General features: G+C 44.9%; 2 protein-coding genes across 5 annotated transcripts in view; one reads left to right on the forward strand and one right to left on the reverse strand.

Moving 5' to 3' along the window:
- The window catches only part of rnf123 (ring finger protein 123), a 176,115-nt gene that overhangs the window by 59,197 nt on the left and 98,981 nt on the right, over window positions 1-17,937 (reverse strand). The gene's annotated exons all lie outside the window — the stretch shown is intronic.
- Window positions 965-16,421, forward strand: amigo3 (adhesion molecule with Ig-like domain 3). Of its 4 annotated transcripts, none has more exons than XM_072665511.1 (3): window positions 965-1,732; window positions 1,833-3,316; window positions 15,837-16,421. In XM_072665511.1, the coding sequence occupies exons 2-3, from the start codon at window positions 2,000-2,002 to the stop codon at window positions 15,912-15,914; spliced, it is 1,395 nt and encodes a 464-aa protein (XP_072521612.1). In that variant the 5' UTR covers window positions 965-1,732; window positions 1,833-1,999; the 3' UTR covers window positions 15,915-16,421. The 4 variants fall into 4 exon arrangements, with proteins under 4 accessions (XP_072521612.1, XP_072521611.1, XP_072521609.1 ...); XM_072665510.1 differs by lacking the exon at window positions 15,837-16,421 and adding an exon at window positions 4,040-4,420; XM_072665508.1 differs by lacking the exon at window positions 15,837-16,421 and having other exon boundaries at window positions 1,833-4,131.

Consider the following 17,937-nt stretch of genomic DNA (forward strand, 5'->3'; position numbering starts at 1 on the left):
GTGATCACGACAATTTGCGTCTTCACTTTAAGCCGTTCCCTTCATCACAGGTTTTTCACTGGTTCACACATGGAACACAGATCTTATTTAAGTAATATTTATTATCAAATTATTAGCAAATTGCAAAAATAAATAAATACATACAATGGAACGGAAAAAGCTCAAAAACAAACAAACAAAAAAAACTATTAAGATATTACAAAAATATATTTATGCTAAGACAAGGTAGAAAATTTGCTGAACAATTTTTTAAAAAGGTGAAAAAGACAAGGGTACAGACGGGACTTTTACTTGGTAATTCTTGGTCCTTGGTCCAATACAGAGGCCATTAGTAATTACTCATTATGGAGTTCAACAGATTCCCCTATTCCTCCCTTTCTGTGATTTCTCTTTTCCAATTAATTACATGAGCAATCTCACAAAACAAAAATTATAAATGCATTCTGTAAATTTCTCTATAAAGGAAAGGAAAAGCCAATCTACATCCTCCACCCACACAATTATCCTGAAATTCATTTTTTGCCTCATTAAATGGAGTCATTTCTTTGATACTTGCTCGTTTACCAACTGCGAAAACCACTGAAGTGGCACAAAAGGAAGTGTCTCAATATTATTCCCTTCACTGGCATTAATATCCACTTATTCCTGGTAATTAATGTTGACTCCAACCTCTACTGTAACAAAGCTAGTGAGTCACTCCGGCGCCCCAGCAGCCAGGAGAAACAATCTGAATCTGCCAGAAATGAAAAGGAAAAATAAATAAATAATGAAAGAGGAAAAAAAACCAAAACAAAACAAAAACAAATGAAAAAAAAACACCAAAACAGGCTTCGGCAGGTCCTCCCTATTCATAATCCCCAGCTCCAACCAATCCGTGCTAAGAAGAAACCCCCTCAAAGCCCCTCCCCTGAACTCTGAAATGTGTAAGAGCACAGAGAAAGACAGAGAGAGCGTGAGAGAGAGAGACAGAGGGGGAGAGAGAGAGAGAGAAAGAGAGAGGCAGCGAGCAGGAGCTCCGGCGTGGTGTATACACTCTCTCTGTACGAGAGCGAGAAAAAGGGAGGGAGAGACCCATTAGCGAGGCCAGCCGAGCGACGGCAGGATCGGCAGAGCCTGATGCTTAACTAGAGGGAGGACTGAGCGAATTAGGAGAAGAAGTTCGGAGAAGCAGCACAAGTGGAAGCGAGAGAAGGAGCTCGTCACTTACTCCTGATGCCACGTGGATTAAAGAAAGTGTTGACCAAAAGGGGCAGGAGCAGCGCGGCGCTGGATCTGAAGGCAACGACGTGAGGATGCTTCTCATTTCTGGAATCAGGGGGACGATTTTCCGCTCTCCCCGGAAAATGGCACGGTACTGTTTGTGACTGTTAGCTGACTCGCTTATCCTTTGAGTAAAGTGAACAGATTGCAGATTGCATCTCTGCTCGAGGTTTCCTAGAACAGCGACAGACACTTTGCCAGTCTGTTCAGATGAGTGCGCGCTCATGGTAACCGGGTTGGACAGAATGCTGACTTTCTTGAAGATCTTCCTTGAGTGTGCCAGCTCTTGATTTAAAGCTCTCCTGCCACAACTGGAACGTCGCAACTGCAAGGCAAAACAGGACTTTGTGGACCGGCATGGGGTAGGAGCAACTCCTGGCCATTGGTGGACTCCTGAAAGCTTGGTACCCTTTGGAAACTTGTGGTTGGGTCCTCTGGGATGCGATGGGAAGTGACCCTTGACTTCCTGAAGGTAAGAAATATCTCCCACAATATGAGAGTCACTTTCTTAAAATCCTTTTCCTGGAATTTGCTCAATTTGACAGCTTTTTTCTTGTTTTCGTACTTCTAAGCAGACAACGTGGACCAACTGCGGACGGCGCCGATTTACGCTGGTCTTCGCATCTTGCCCTCTGGTCTAAGTCACTGTTTTATTCAATCAGTGCTCTCGCTGTGTGGACATCTACTTCTGTAGCACTCTGGCTGCTCTGCTAACCTCCAGCAGCGTCCTGACGGCACGATGCTGTGCTCCCAGGGTGTGGCCGGCCCTCTGATGCTAAGCTCGCTCATGCTGCACTTGGCCGTGGCCAGCCTGCACCCCGGCTGCCTCAAAGTATCCGATATCCTTAGCTGCAGCAACCTCGGGTTGGAGCAGGTACCCAAACAGTTGCCCGCAACAGCTGCGACCTTGGATTTCAATCACAACCATCTGGTACGCTTAGAAGAGGGCAGCTTCGCAGGTCTACCCCATCTTGTAACCCTGCGGTTGGCCCACAACCGCCTGCGCAACCTCTCCCCTGGAACCTTCCGCAATACAAGCAGCCTGCGTCACCTTGACCTTTCCTCCAATCAGCTGTCCAAGGTGGATAACTACTACTTCCAGGAGCTGGTCAGCATGGAGGAGTTGCTTCTCTTCAACAATCAAATTGTTCGGGTGGAGAGCAACGCACTGATCAGCCTGATCAACCTGCGCAAGGCCTACCTCAGCCACAATCGTCTGACTGACTTCCCCTTCTTCTCCATTCAGGAGCACAGCCACCGGTTTCTGGTCACGCTGGACCTAAGCTCCAACCGCATGCCCAAGCTTCCCCTCGAGGACATTGCAGCTCTGCCAGCATCGGTGCAGGGCGGCGTGTTCTTGCACAACAACAGCCTGATCTGCGAGTGTGCGATGTATGGCATGTTCAGACTATGGGAGCAAAAAGGCTTCATGTCGGTCAAGGACTACCGGGAGGAGCACACATGCTTGTTATACGGGGAACCTCGTGCATCGGTGCGGTTCCTTCAACACACTCGCTTTTTCGAAAACTGCACCATAAAGGCGCAGGACCTGTTGGGGGATGTGGAGAGTAGTCTGCAAGTGAATGCCGGAGACTCAGTGGTGTTGGAATGCCAAACATCTCTAAAGGGCCATCATCTAACCTACCAGTGGGTTTCCCCTCACCAGGAATATATCGCCCCGCCTGGAAACAACGACGCAATGCGCATGTACACAAACGGAAGCCTGGAAATTCTTGCAGCGCGAGTGGAGGACTCCGGGGTCTACTGGTGCATGGTGCTGGACCGCCAGAAGTCGCAGAACGAGACTTGGGAGGTGAACGTAACGGTGACGGTGCGTCATCACGAGGCCGAGCCCTTTAACACTGGCTTTACCACTCTGCTGGGCTGTGTGGTCAGCCTGGTGCTGGTTCTCATGTACCTTTACTTGACTCCCTGTCGCTGCTGGTGCCGCAAGCAGCCACCACCTGCCACACCCAGCCCTGCGAACGAATGCAGCGCCCAGTCTTCGATCCTGACGCCCACGCCACCCGCCACCACCGAGGGCCCCGGCCGCAAGGTCAGTAACAACAAGCATGTGGTCTTTCTGGAGCCCATCAAGGAGGCACAGAATGGGAGACCAAGGGAGGCACTGGCCTCCGAGCACCCGAAACTGCACGTACTGCGAAGCGATGCTGACTCGGTCACCTCGGTTTTTTCAGACACCACTATTGTGCCATAACATGAGCTTGCCCTCATCCCCCGACCCCTCACTCCACTACAACAGTGGGCCGTTCAACACGGCAGTCTGCAACTTGTACTGCCTCTCAGGACAGAACAGGGAGAGGGCTTTTTTTAAGGCCACGGGCAAGACAGGGATAGTGAACACAGGAAAGCCCGTAGTAGAAAGAAAGGAAACAAAAAAAAAAACAACGGAGCTGAGCACTGCCCAGAACGTGTACATGGAGCTTAAGGTTTGAACGAGCCACAGTGGCTCAGAGGAAGGTACGCATGATGCTTTTGGATGCAAATGCTGAACATTAAGGGCAAACCTGGCCTTTTTTTTTTAGCACTGCTTGAGCCTTGATGGAATGATAGCTGTACAGTAGATGCCTTGATTAGAGCTTATAAGCCACTGCCTTGTACTGTATAACCACTATTCTACTGAAAACAGCACAACGTTATTAAAGTTATTAGAGCGAATGAGGTAGTTATGCAGACGTCCTTCTTTTTTAAAGAAATCAAAAATGTGGACGCCAACTGTATCCACACATAATTTTATACTCATGTGTGCCCCTCGTAGGCCAGTTTGGGCGATTGCGAGAGCATACGGAGAACGGCCAAGACATGCAAGGACCTGGGGCACACAGGGAAGAACTGTGCCATGACTGCACTCCGACATAAGCTGAGCTGTAGAAGTTTGGTAGCTTGTACCGTCTGACATCTGGATGGATATTTAAGGGACAGAGATCCAATCTCACCTTTGCTGAGAAGGTTGTAACTAGGCCGAATGAGAAAGACAGTATCACACGGTCAACACTGGAATATACCCCTCCTCAAATTCCTCCTCATTCCACCTCCCCTTCTCCCACTAGCCTGTTCCCTATTGTTTTCTCCCCACCCACATCCCCTCCCTACACGGACCCCTCCTTTATCTGTCTCTTAATAAATCATTCTGCTTCGACTCCAGAGGTAAATGTCTTCCTTTTTTAATATTAAAGGCACTAACCTCCTACCAGCAGAACTCAAACGACAAATGTGTGTACGCTCCTGCCTGCCTGCCTCCCTCCCTGTTTCCAAAAGATAACATGAGTGTATGAATGGGGAGGGAAGGTGGCACATGTTGACGATGTTACCAAGGGATACTATGAGTTGCAGAAGAGGCAATTCGGCCACAGTACAAATAGCTGGGCTTAACAGGGTGGTAAATGTGTGACGGTGGAATTACACCACAGTGGAGTCACGGAACAAATGTACTACAAAGGCAACTCAGTCATGTCACTAGCGCTGTGCCTCCAAGGTGGAAAAATGCTCCGTCAGTGGAAACGGAAAATTTTAATTACATAGGTCTATGGCTTGGGAACATGCTGTGACATACCGAATTAAAACTTGCCGACAGAGGAAGGTTTCTTACGACGGAACATTACCCTAGTGCCGAAGCCCCTCCCTCCCCTGAAAATCTGCATACTAAATCCTGCTCTTCATTCGTGTTCCTGCACCAATTAAAGCGCACTAACTCCTGCCACAACCACAACCTTCACCCTCATGATCGGCATAACCATCACGACCCTCACCGTCACCGCCATTGTCACAACCGCTGTACGAAGTGCCGCTACCTTTTGTCCTACCTGTGAGATTTCTTGAGTTTCTTCAGTCTTCAGCACGGTTTGGTGAAAGAAAGACCTCGCCAGGTTTGGTTGTTGTGGTCAACCAGGAAAAAAAGATTCTCAGGAGCCTTTAACCAGGCAAAAATATAAAACCCTGAATCCTTCAACACTTTATTAAGGGTCAGTTTTCCAGACAGAAATTAGGCCAAGCTTGGGCCCCTTGTCCTTTCAATGGAGACAATCTTCATTCAGCATGCTGTGTAGTCCGAGACTAGGCTTAATCCTTGTCTGGGAAACCAACATTAAGAGTTCAAGAAGCTCAAAACTTATTACCGAGGCGGTCCACTGTACTGGGCTTTCTTTGAGGTGGCCAAAACTATGCCAGACTCCATACCTCTCCTGGACAGAACCCGTAGTGTCAATCATGTGAAATACATACTTGGGCAAAGAACACCAACACCGCTTTAGGCAGCAGAGCTGGGTTAGTATGCAGCAGCTGATGAGGTGGTCCTGAGCACTGGCTAACTATGGGAGACTAAGCTGATTAGTGCATTATTCATCAGCACGGGTCAATACTGTCACACGGTTGAATGACTAAGCACCACAGCTCCAAGGCTCAGGAGACATTGGGTCCTAGACAGGTGCTAATTATGACCTAGGGCCTAGAGGTCTTCGACTCCAGGTACCTCAACAGCTCATTCAGACCTTAGAAAAGGGAGGGTGGGCACACGAGGTCTGTTGTTTACGTCGGTGGTTCCCAACCCCCTGCTCTGCACCACGTAGTGTTTACCCAGCTCCCAACACACCTGATCCAACAAGTCGGCTAATTAACAAGCCCTTCCTGAAGGTAGTGTGTTAGTTAGGAGAGCAGGAAAGCCTTTAAAATAAGCGTGACAGGGGGTCCTCCGGGACCAAGATAGGGAACCATTGGTTTACACGGAGCATCAACCTCAACGAGAAAGCAAGCCCTGGTTCATTTGCGTAATAGGAGGCACTGCCATCTGTGTGTGTCTGGGAAGAGGCAGATTTCCGAGTCCAAGAGCAAGCACGGGATTTGGGATTTGGACCCTGGGTTGCCGTGCCAAGATATCCATGACGATTACAGATGAACGTGATCGCACATGCAGCGCACTTGGACGTACAAGCTCGTCGCCTCCATATTCAAGGGCAATGCCATAGCAATAATACATCCTAACAGGCACGTCCTAAGAGCCGGCACAGCCTGATAGAATTCGTGTCACTGCGAGTGACTGCATCGGGATTTCGGAGCGTGACCACAAAAATGACAAGAGCCACCCGAAGAGCCCGAGAGAAGCCACAGTCATGATATTATTATCCCACACAACTCGCTCTTTTTTGAAAGGGTCCATGAGTTTTGCTGCCAGAAGGCATCACAGCTGTTAGCTTCCCTACTGGTCCTTTGGCTTCCACGACACCGCCATTTAGCAAAAAGGGCTTCCCCTGCCTTCTCCTTTACAAAGGAGAGACGACATTATGTGGAAACAACGTGGGTGTGGGGAAGCCCGAAGCTGTAGATAAAAGGGAAGCCTTGGGGGAAAAAAAGTAGCACTGCCTCCCTGTTCGTGCTGGGAGAGCGGCCCACTTTCGCATCCCTCCACCCTGAAAAAACGCTCAGCTGGAGAACTCCCAACTAGATTTGCCTAAACGAGAGGACGTGTAATTAATTTGGGGGCGCTCTTAGCGTGTAATGGGATGCGAAAGTGTCCTAATCAGGCAAAAGAAGATGATGTCAATTAAATGAACTCATAAAAAGTGTAATCAGCTTCAGTAGGGGCATGAACATGAGGAGAACCCAATCATCCATGTGGAGATTCGCAGGCAAATACAAGGCTGACAAGTCTTGATAGTATTGAATAGAAGCCCTTTAACCAGCCAAGCAACCATATAAGCATCCAGATGTTTCTTATATAGAACCACTGCCTCTCCTAAACAACCCTGGAGAAACGCTTTTTGTAAAGAATTTAAGAAGCTCAAAAGATCTTCAGAAGCAGAAAAGAGGCACTCGTCTTTAAAAGGTGGTCCACATTAACGCTCAGCCAAAAAAAAGGGCACAGCTGGCCCCCGCAGGCAGAAAGAGCACGCCTGGCCCCCGAACACAGATAAATAACCTCCTCCAGTCTTATTCATTTCCTGTGTTTCCATGCGACCCTTAAGGAGCGATGCATCTCGGTGTATCTGCACCCCTCTGATTACTGCCGAACGCTGCAGATTTAGAGGCCGGCTTCAGGGGCGCATCCATCAAGAGTGTTTATACCTGTTCTGATGTGCAACTCAAAGGCATGTGGTTTAGAGCGGACACTGACCTCCGCAAATAACGTCCAGACCTGGTGGACTGTGGTGAAGTGAGCAGAAGATACATCAGAGCAGTTCTGGTTTCTGGCCTTTGAAGTTGGTGTTAATTGCGGTGGAAAGAACAGCCTTCCCGCCCCCCAACTAAATCAAGCAACAGCATAGCAACCAGCTAGGATATCATAGCAACCACTTAGCAACAGCCCAAAACAACCATTGACCACTTCCCAACACCATGGCAAACACCTAGCAACACTAAATCTAGCAACAGCATAGTGACCAGCTAGGATATCATAGCAACCACTTAGCAACAGCCCAAAACAACTATTGAGCAACCACTTCCCAACACCATAGAAAACACCTAGCAACAGCATAGCAACCGGCTAGGATATCATAGCAACCACTTAGCAACAGCCCAAAACAACCATTGACCACTTCCCAACACCATGGCAAACACCTAGCAACACTAAATCTAGCAACAGCATAGTGACCAGCTAGGATATCATAGCAACCACTTAGCAACAGCCCAAAACAACTATTGAGCAACCACTTCCCAACACCATAGAAAACACCTAGCAACAGCATAGCAACCAGCTAGGATATCATAGCAACCACTTAGCAACAGCCCAAAACAACCATTGACCACTTCCCAACACCATGGCAAACACCTAGCAACACTAAATCTAGCAACAGCATAGTGACCAGCTAGGATATCATAGCAACCACTTAGCAACAGCCCAAAACAACTATTGAGCAACCACTTCCCAACACCATAGAAAACACCTAGCAACAGCATAGCAACCAGCTAGGATATCATAGCAACCACTTAGCAACAGCCCAAAACAACCATTGACCACTTCCCAACACCATGGCAAACACCTAGCAACACTAAATCTAGCAACAGCATAGTGACCAGCTAGGATATCATAGCAACCACTTAGCAACAGCCCAAAACAACCATTGACCACTTCCCAACACCATAGCAAACACTTCCCAACACTAAATTTAGCAACAGCATAGCAACCAGCTGGGATATCATAGCAACCACTTAGCAACAGCCCAAAACAACCATTGAGCAACTACTTCCCAACATCATAGAAAACACCTAGCAACAGCATAGCAACCAGCTAGGATATCATAGCAACCACTTAGCAACAGCCCAAAACAACCACTGACCACTTCCCAACGCCATAGTAAACACTTCGCAACACTAAATATAGCAACCACAAAGCAACACCATAGCAACCACCTAGTTAAAACAAACCTCTAGTGACCTGTGACAGCACCTGGAAGTGCTAACTACTTAAGCTGCACACGTATTCGACGCGATCCTCAGGAAATGCACTTTTCTAGTCCATGCAACTGAAAACTACAGCAAAACAACTACGACAAATCAGCTCCTCCAGCAGACCTGGAACTCGTGTCGGATACCGAAGCTAAACTCATCAGCCCGGCTCTGGTGTTACTGACAAAGAACACGGTGACGCCTTCAAATTATATAAGGAAGTTGTTATAAATGTGTTCTGAACACGAGCACAAAAGGCCCTACTTATCCCTGCGAGTGCTCTAATGCGTCTGATAGAGAAGGCAGCACATCCAGAGAGGATACTCTCCATAAAGAATGGTTTTACAGTGAAAGCCTCGGGCCTGCCTCCATTAAGAATTCATCAGATCCTCCCAACTTCACTTCTCCTCAAAACAAGCAGCAAAGCCGGCATCTGCACGCTGCGGCAAAAAAAACGCAGAACTGTTCGTAAACGATCACGCAGGTGAATTGCAGCGCCACCGCTAAGAACTAAACAAATCACTCTTCTCTGAAAGGCCCGCGTATAACGTCAGCTCGCACATTAGCCCGAGCGAGGCAGTCTGATTTCATTAAGGTCCTGCCTTTTCAGCTGACAGCCGTTATTTATACAGGCACACTCCGGCCCCTAATGAATGCATTATAGCAGCTCACGGCAGACGGCTATTCCTGGAGTCTGTTTTTCTTACGGTAAGTTCCCACTGTACGTTTGCTAATACTGCACCAACCTGAGGCAGCATGTGACGCCTGGGTCTGCAGATCAGTACTGCAACCCCTGAAGGACTTTCCTTCCCAGACATGCTCTCCTCCATCTTTGCACTCCTTGACATGTAACCCAACAGGATGTTTAGGCTCGAGGCTAGAAGCGTAAGTTAATTAGCAGGGATCACAGTATGAACCCAGAGCCAAGCTATGAAGAAGCCAAGCTGTCTGGGGCCTGTTTTTTTTCCCCCACTGACGTACAGCAGTCTACCAGGGTTCCTCAGCTCAGGCGACCGGTTCAGAGGGGCACAGCGTTAGAGGTCATTACCTTATAAGTTCTGCTTTGGAACACAGTCAAATAAATCTCTACAGTGACAAAACATTTCGATGTTTGGACGACCAGTCGGGCTACTGGAAGGAAAGAGAGGCAGTGCCAGACAGATTTCTGACCATTAACTCTGAATATATATATATATATATATATACATACACACATACATACACAAACACACACATATATATATATATATATATATATATATATATATATATATATATATATATATATATATATACATGCTTTTTTCACTTTTTGACATTTTTGTAACTTTATATGGTGGCAGAATTTCATGATGAATGGGCTACTGCGACAATATGTTATACTTCAAGAATATCGACAGTGACTCAAGTATGTTTGGTCCCATTTTCACAATATTTAACTTCCCATATTATTGTTGTTAGGAATAAATAAGGGCACGCAGTGTCACTGGAGAAGCGCACCATTCCCATTCTCCACTGTGATTTCTTCGACCTAAACATGAACTTTAGCTACTTTAGCTTTTAGGTAAACAAGGAAATGTTTAAACATACATTGATTCCTTATTCTAGCACCCAAAGAAATCAACGAAAGATAGGCTTGGATATCCAGACATTGAAAAAATCTAACGGATCTGTGGGAAACACTACATTTCCAATGTAAATGGATATTACTGTAATGAGAGTTAATATACAGTACTGTGCAAAAGTTTTAGGCAACTGTAAAAGCTCCTTATCTGTGCAATAAGTGTTTATTTACTTAGTAAAAGACTCTAAAATGAGTTATTAACACAATGTTGACAACGTTTTTGCGTGACGGCAACGTTTCCGCACTTCCAACATATAAGTTACGCTTGGACTCCAAGAATGTTGACCGTCACCCAAGTACATCCGATCCCATTTTAACAATACTTAACTGTTTTTGTCCCATTTTTATCAAATTACAATAGATATTGTTAAGAATAAACAAGGGCACGCAGTGTCACTGACGTAAAGCACCACTTTCCCCCGTGGTAGTTTCTTTAACCTGAACCAAAACTATAGCTGAAGGTTCAACAACTTTTTCTAATACCCGAATAAATAAACAAAAGTTTGGATATTTATACATTAAAAAAAAACAACCTACCCCACCACTTCATGAATCTCTGTTCAGGTTTGCTTCAGACCTGTGGGAAACACTACATTCAAAAGGCAAATGATTTAAGCACCTGTGAAAAAGTCAATTTTAGGCTTAACTGGGAAATAAACACTAATAACACTCCTACAGAAAGTGATAGTGGAGGTTCTCCATCACTGTGTTCATCATTAGAACATCTCCAAAGTTCTCCTCTCTCATGGAGTCTAGTATTATTTAGAGTTCTCCTCAGATCAACACCTGGTTTGGTGGTAAATCAGGGCTTAATGATGGTAAATCAGGTGAGCTGCTGCTGCTGCTGCTGCTGCTGCTGCTGCTGCTGATGGAGTTGAACACATCCTCCACACTGTGCTGGCTGGACTGGGGGGCGTCCAGGAGAACCCTGGAGGAACCGAGCTCTGTTCTTCAGACTAGCTCACCGACAAGATCTCACTACTTTCTTTCTTCACAATGAGAAGCTCTTTATGTTCACCTGCATCTGTTCTGGTGGGATCTGGAGCTTCTACAGTAAAAACTCTCTCACTGCTGAAAGACTTGACTTTAATTAAAGTGCTTAGGTGGCTAAAACTTTTGCACAGTACTGTACATTCTCTCTTATTTTCAGTTTTGGGCTGTTCCTATTGGTTCACTCGACAGGAAATATTTACACAATGTAAATGCAGCTGCCTTTTTCAATTGATGGAGGGAACAATGCGTGTGTGTGTGTGTGTGTGTGTGTCCTCCAACTCGAAATTCAAGTCAAATAAAGGCAGAAATCAGCTGGTGGAGAGCAGAGGCTTACTGACAGAATGGAGGCTTGCTTGCGTGAGATGGACTCGGAAAAGTGCAGCCTAAACTTCTTCTCTGCAAGTTTTGCACAAATGAACGAAATCGATACAGAAGCTGGTTCTCAGTAAAATCTCATTCGGGTGAACGTTTCAGGGGAGAGTGTCTCCCAGCTCAGCATGCCACCTGGTTCTGTTTACCTCTAGTGTGAATGACAACAGCCAAACAGCCATTGGGCATTCAGGAAACCTTACACTAAGCTAACAGCAACACCTGCAACTGTTGATTTAAGGAGGCAGGCAGGTGGCATAACAGCTCTGGCTTTTGGGTCCAAAGGTGAAGTGTTATGCTGATCACATAATGTCCCATAGAGTCCAGCGATAAAATGAAGACAACCTATTCAACAGTTTTTTAGTTATTTAAGTTATTTATAACATATATTTAATAAAACAGAACATTTTAGATTAATATGTCATGGTATTTCAAACTATATCTGTAATTAAAAGTGATGTAATTACAAATAATAAATAAATAAAAATATAATCTTCTGTAAAACTTCTTTAACAGCAACAACAAAAATAAATAAATGCAAAGATGACAATTATATGACAATTCCTACTGAGGTAAAAGTTAGAACACCCTATAAGCTAATAGCTGGTTTTCCCCCTCTTGGGCTGAAATAACCCTAGTTAGACATTTCCCATAACCGTCCACTGGGAGAAAGCTTTTTACATGCAAGTACTTTGTGGTAAGTGTGGCAGTAAGAGCTACCTGTAGTTCCCGTGAAGACACTTCAGGACTGTTGGAGACTTCTGGTCTCTGCTCTTGGACTGAACTGACCAAGATGTCCTCACCTGGCCATGTTGGCAGCTCTTAAGCTTGTAAATCATGGACTAGCCCGATTTCTAAATGTTCTGAGGGTGTGTCCCAACTGCATACTAATTACTAATTACTAACTACTAATTACTAATAGTTTTTGAGCAGGTAGTATGTAGTAAAGATAAAAGTGTCATATTTACAATGTAAACTCAATACCAGACAGGTTTTGAATGTGGTTACGATGGACATTACTATTTTTATTTTATTTTATTTTTTTAAATTGTGGATAATGATGCAAAGTGCAACGGCGGCTGAAGGAAAACTTGCAGTGACGTAGCAATGTTGGCACAGCAAGGCTTCACCACTTTTCGTTAAGGCAGAACAATATTATTAAAAAAAAAAAAAAAAAACTGAATTTGCTTTCTAGAATTTTTCTGGGCTATATATTGCAACATAAAAAAATAAATACTTTTTTTATATCCTTAAAATTTAACTAAATATATAACCAAAATTTTAGCAAAATTTTACCAAATTTTCACCAGAAGTCAATGATCCAACATTTCATCATATACATGTTTTTTTTTTTTGCATTAATCAGCTGTAGCACAATGTGTTGATTTATGACTTAATTAGCCTTATTTAATTAGTCTTACAGGACACATATGCATATCCTTTAACGGGACCACTGTGCATGCACACATTGCGATGGCGATGCTGAATCCATATACTCTGCATCCCTACTTCCTGTTAGGACAGAATGTTATCAGTGCGTTAATATTTTAATATAGGTGTACTAACCTGCCAAACTCTAGTAACACTAGTAAGATTAGTATATATACAGTACATATAGAACTAGTGGGTAGGACACAACTGGGACGTAGCCAACGTTGGGCCTGTTAAGAAAAACAAAGCACTCCTATTAACTACATGTCTTCAGTTGTATGTGTATAATAGTTATATTACCTCCATCTCTCTGTATTGACTAATATTTTCACATGGAAGTATCTCATGTTTTCATGACAGGCTGCTGCTAAACTGTGGGCTGTGGAGGAGCCTGAAGCGTAGGCCAGGCTTTCGCCACCTTTAAAGCATTTAAACGCTCAAATCCGCTCTCGAAATTGGTCCACTTTTCACTTAGTTGCTAACTTTCTCACAGCTAGGCACAAATTTGTCAATTTTAAGCCTATTTGGTCTCCCTCAGAGTTTCAAGCACTCCATTTAGCTGGTCTCTGACAAAGCAGCACTAAACCAACCCCCACTGATAGGGGGGACATCGACCACCTACAGAGGAGAATCCAGCAGAGCCGTAAATGGTCGTCAACTCCTCTTTATAAAAATAAATAATAAAAAAAAAAAGGTCCTCGATGTTCTACTACATCATACTCCATGTTTTTGAAGGGAAAGCAGTGTATTTCAGACCTGGCTGATTTACGGAATGGTTTACAGCCCGGCTAACGAAACAATGTCAAATTCATTTCAGCCACATTTCTCCATCCCCTCATCATATGCATGAGTGAGTCTCCGCTTCCTTTAAAAACCTACCCCATACACTGGCAAAGTACAACTGCAGGGAGCTCCACTTTGTTGCTGAGTTGAAAAGCCAGTAAACATGTTTTTTCCCCCCCTGCTTTCTTTCTTGAGGCCAGAGATCCAAGCCGCTGACACCTGGGTGAATTAAAAAGTAGTGAAGCACATCCGGCTTGTGCTGAGTAGAGCTGGTTTTAATATGAATAATTTAAAAACACAGTGCTTTATCCCCTTCACCTCACCCCCCGGCAGTAGTTTACGTGGTGTTACGTGGTGTTTGAAGTTGTCTGACGCCAAGTCATGGTAATGTGTGCAATACAAGCCGTCAACTAAGAGATACAGCAGATTACTGGAGCCTCATGTACCAATGCAGTGCACTTAATGAACATGGCAGCCATTCCTACAAGTCCTTCCTTACAAGCTCAAACATGACTACACATTGTAAAACCTCTTTTGAACCAATTTAAAGTTTTTTTTAAAGCAGCAATATGTAAGATTTTGGTATTTCTTGCTCCTGGGCTCCCCCTACAGTTTGGAACGTCCAGTGCCACCAGTGCTACAGTCTTTGAGCCACTGCCTAAGGCCAGGCTATCAGAAATGCTGTCAGAACAACTGTGGGCTGAGACGACAGAGTAATACTACAGTATTTTACACATACAGGGCTAATAAGTTCTCTTGAGCGTTGTCCTGCCCACTTCACCACACTTGATGGGCATGGCTGAGACGTTTTTCGGCCTGTTGGAGGTCAGTGAATCATCAATGTGTTTTGAAGCTGCTATTTTCAGGTACAAAAGCTACATAGAGTAGCTTTAAAAAAGATTTCCACCACAGAGAAGAACCAATCAACCAGGCAAAGAACAATTTAATAAGTTCTTCACTCTCACTGCTACTATTAGAGTCACACTGAACAACTTCACCAACCCTAAAACCGAACCTTGTGGGACTCCACAAAATGTGCTAAACTAAATAGTTACTAAATCATTTACAATAGTTTCTGCATTAGGACTAAAAACTGAATAACAAACTCAGGGTTCTGGGGGTTAAGAACCTGACCATTTTTCACAGTATGGACTGGACTAGGCCCAATTTTAAGCCCAATCTAGTTCCCACCCTTTACCGCTGTGCTCAAGCAGAGCTCTGGTGTCCTCTAGTTTTCATTAGCAGACATTATTTCTAGCCTATAGCTGTAAGAAACACTCCCAGAGGGGAAACAGAACAGAACAGACTCTAGAATATATGATATATGTGGTTCTAGTGCTTTAGTGTGGTTCTAGACTGTGTTTAAGGTTAAGAATTACTTTAGTAAACAGTAAAAGTGTTTACAATCGGCCGATACTCAACACTGAGGTTCTCAGATCAGATCCCGGTTCCAAGTACAGGGCAGAATGAGGTCTACATGGCATTGAGTCCTTGTACACCCATAAATATGACGAGCGCTGCCTTAAAGGCCACAGGCGAACACTCTCCTGGTTAAAAGAACACAGTGGGCTCTCAGGGTTTTTTTTTACGACCAAGTGTCCGAACTGTGCGTACACTCTGGAAACAACTGAACGTGGCAGAGCTTTCTCAGCTTTCGGAGTCACACTGACCATAACACTTCTCTATCACCTAAAAGGACAGCCACTTCACAACCGGTAGCATATAAAGAGCAAAGCTGTCACTCCTAGCAAGTGACGGAGCTGCTCAGATGGTAACAGATACTAATAAATTGCAAGTGTGTGACGGTACAAAGAAACAGGCTGCTGGAGGACAGGTTCTACCATGCTGAGAAGCATGGCTGGACTGGGTTACAAGGCTGGACACAGGTGCAAAGACAGGAGGTACATCCTCAAGATAGCAAGATGTTTTCGTGCTAAGCTTCCATTTGTGTTTTCCTTTCCCTCTCTCTTCTCTACAGATGTGTCAATCCGCTCTGGAGGCCGGCGATCATTCTGCAGCTCCTGACGTATGGACCACGCTTTCATCCCCACAATGAATCTTGAAGGCAGGATGGTCGAAAACCCCCCACGACCCCCGTTAACCCCCGTTTCTGCCACAGATGAGCATCTACAGCACCTCCACGGGTCTCGGAAATCCCAAGATTCTTTTTTTTCTCCAACCTTCCCTGAGCAAGCCGTGCTAATTCCCTTTCCCAACATACAATGTATTTACGGGACTTCTTCAAACACAACAGATGGAATGGATTCTACCCACGCTTCGTGCACTGGCAAGAACGCAAGCCACTTTGAAAATGCGGTGGTAGAAACACGGTGGTGAGGCTGGAGAAACTGGTCGAAAGTGAATGTTCATGATGTTCTCCTGATGTAAAGCTGTATGATGAATGAACTAGCATAGCCTAGCTGCTAATGAATGAAAGCCTTTTAATGAAAGTGTTAGCATTCACACCTAACTGAAGTGTCAACTGAAGTGTGTATGTGTGTGTAAATGAGCTGGGCTTGCTGAGAAAGCCATCGGCATTTAATAAACCTTGACCGAGTACCTAGCTCTGTGTGTCAGATGTACCTGTTCGGTGTCATTTTTGTGGCAGCAGCCATCCGTCATCCTCTTGTTACCGAACGTTGAACATGTGCAGGTAAAGAAAAAAAATAAATCATCAAATTAAATAAAACCCAATAGCAAGATTCCCGACAATGCCAATCTGTCAAAGTCAGGGTGATGGAAGGCTCTGCAGGTTTCTACTGAACATACCGAAACACGCCCTCTCCTATAACCAAGACGAATAGATGCCAAAGGAAAGGGAAGTGAACGGAAGCAGGATGGGAGGCAAGCGCTCCGCCACAGATGGCTCAATTCAGAGGCCAGCGATGGGTTTCCAGCAGGACGCAAATCAACAGTGATGCATTTCCCAACGGCGTGGATCAATCTATGGAATTGCGTCCAGCGCGGTGGGCATTAATAATGGTGTTTAGGGCTCATCGATCAACGCAGCTGTCAACACCAGAAAGTACGACAGATCCACACTGTCAGCAAAAGGAACAAGAAAATTACATCGCTGGCTTCAAACAAACTCACTATATAGATAAGATTCACTATAAAAAATAAGAAGTCAAAGACAAACTGTGTTGAGATCTTCTCAGAAGACCAGCTCAGAAAACGTCACAACTTCAATTCGAACCTGTAGTCTAGTGGTCCAGCATAAGCTGCTCTTACCTTTATTGAGGTTGTAAATCTCTTTGAATTGAAGAATTGTGAACATTTCTACTGGCCCATGCATTCAGAATGAACTACACCATGTGCTGAGCAGCTACAGGCTTTCTTCTGAGAACTGGCTGCAACACAAACCCTGTGCTTCACAGTTGGAAAGGTGTTCTTTTCATTAAATCCTGCAAGCCTATCTCAGCTCCTTTTGCTGTCAAAAAGTTCTATTGTAGCTTCTTTAGCCCACAGGACATATGTCTCACTGTTCTCATCAGCCTCTTTAGGAACCCCTGACCCTTACTGTGGTCATCACATGGTAGTTCTAATGAATATGTAATTCATTTAAGCTAGCGGGTCGGCATTGACTATATGTAAGTGAGTGAGGGGCAGATCATGGTTGTTGATCATGGTCAGTCTAGTCTAGTCTAGTCTGACCAGTCCATTCCGATCCAGGCCAAAGAATGCATAGACTGTCAGCGTTTAAGCACACTGAGGTAAGGGTAAGGAGGAGTTTACGGGGGATGAAGGTGAGGGTACTTGTCAACATTAGATGGGGTTGATGGTTATCACATAACAAAGGAGGGGAAGGTGTGGACTCTCTGCAAAGGTGGGCGTCCATCAGCTCTTTCCAGTGGGTTAATTTCATTACCACACAGTTAGCAGTCAAACAAAGAAGACAAAGAAAGAGAGTGGTCACTTCAGGTCAGCAGGTGAAGAGTAATCATCATACAAACAAGAGTAAGGAGTGAGATGACCATTTGTTAACTCACTATGTGGCTGAAACCATAAGAAAGTAATGTTAGAATGGGGCATATTTTTGTCTCATTGTTCTCATCAGCCTCTTTAGGAACCCCTGACCC

Source organism: Salminus brasiliensis, chromosome 21 (assembly GCF_030463535.1).
Source record: "Salminus brasiliensis chromosome 21, fSalBra1.hap2, whole genome shotgun sequence".
Lineage (NCBI taxonomy): Eukaryota > Metazoa > Chordata > Actinopteri > Characiformes > Bryconidae > Salminus > Salminus brasiliensis.

Bases quoted from the DNA above. Each gene is read 5' to 3' on its own strand.
- amigo3 (XM_072665508.1), top strand. From the start codon at position 2,000: ATGCTGTGCTCCCAGGGTGTGGCCGGCCCTCTGATGCTAAGCTCGCTC.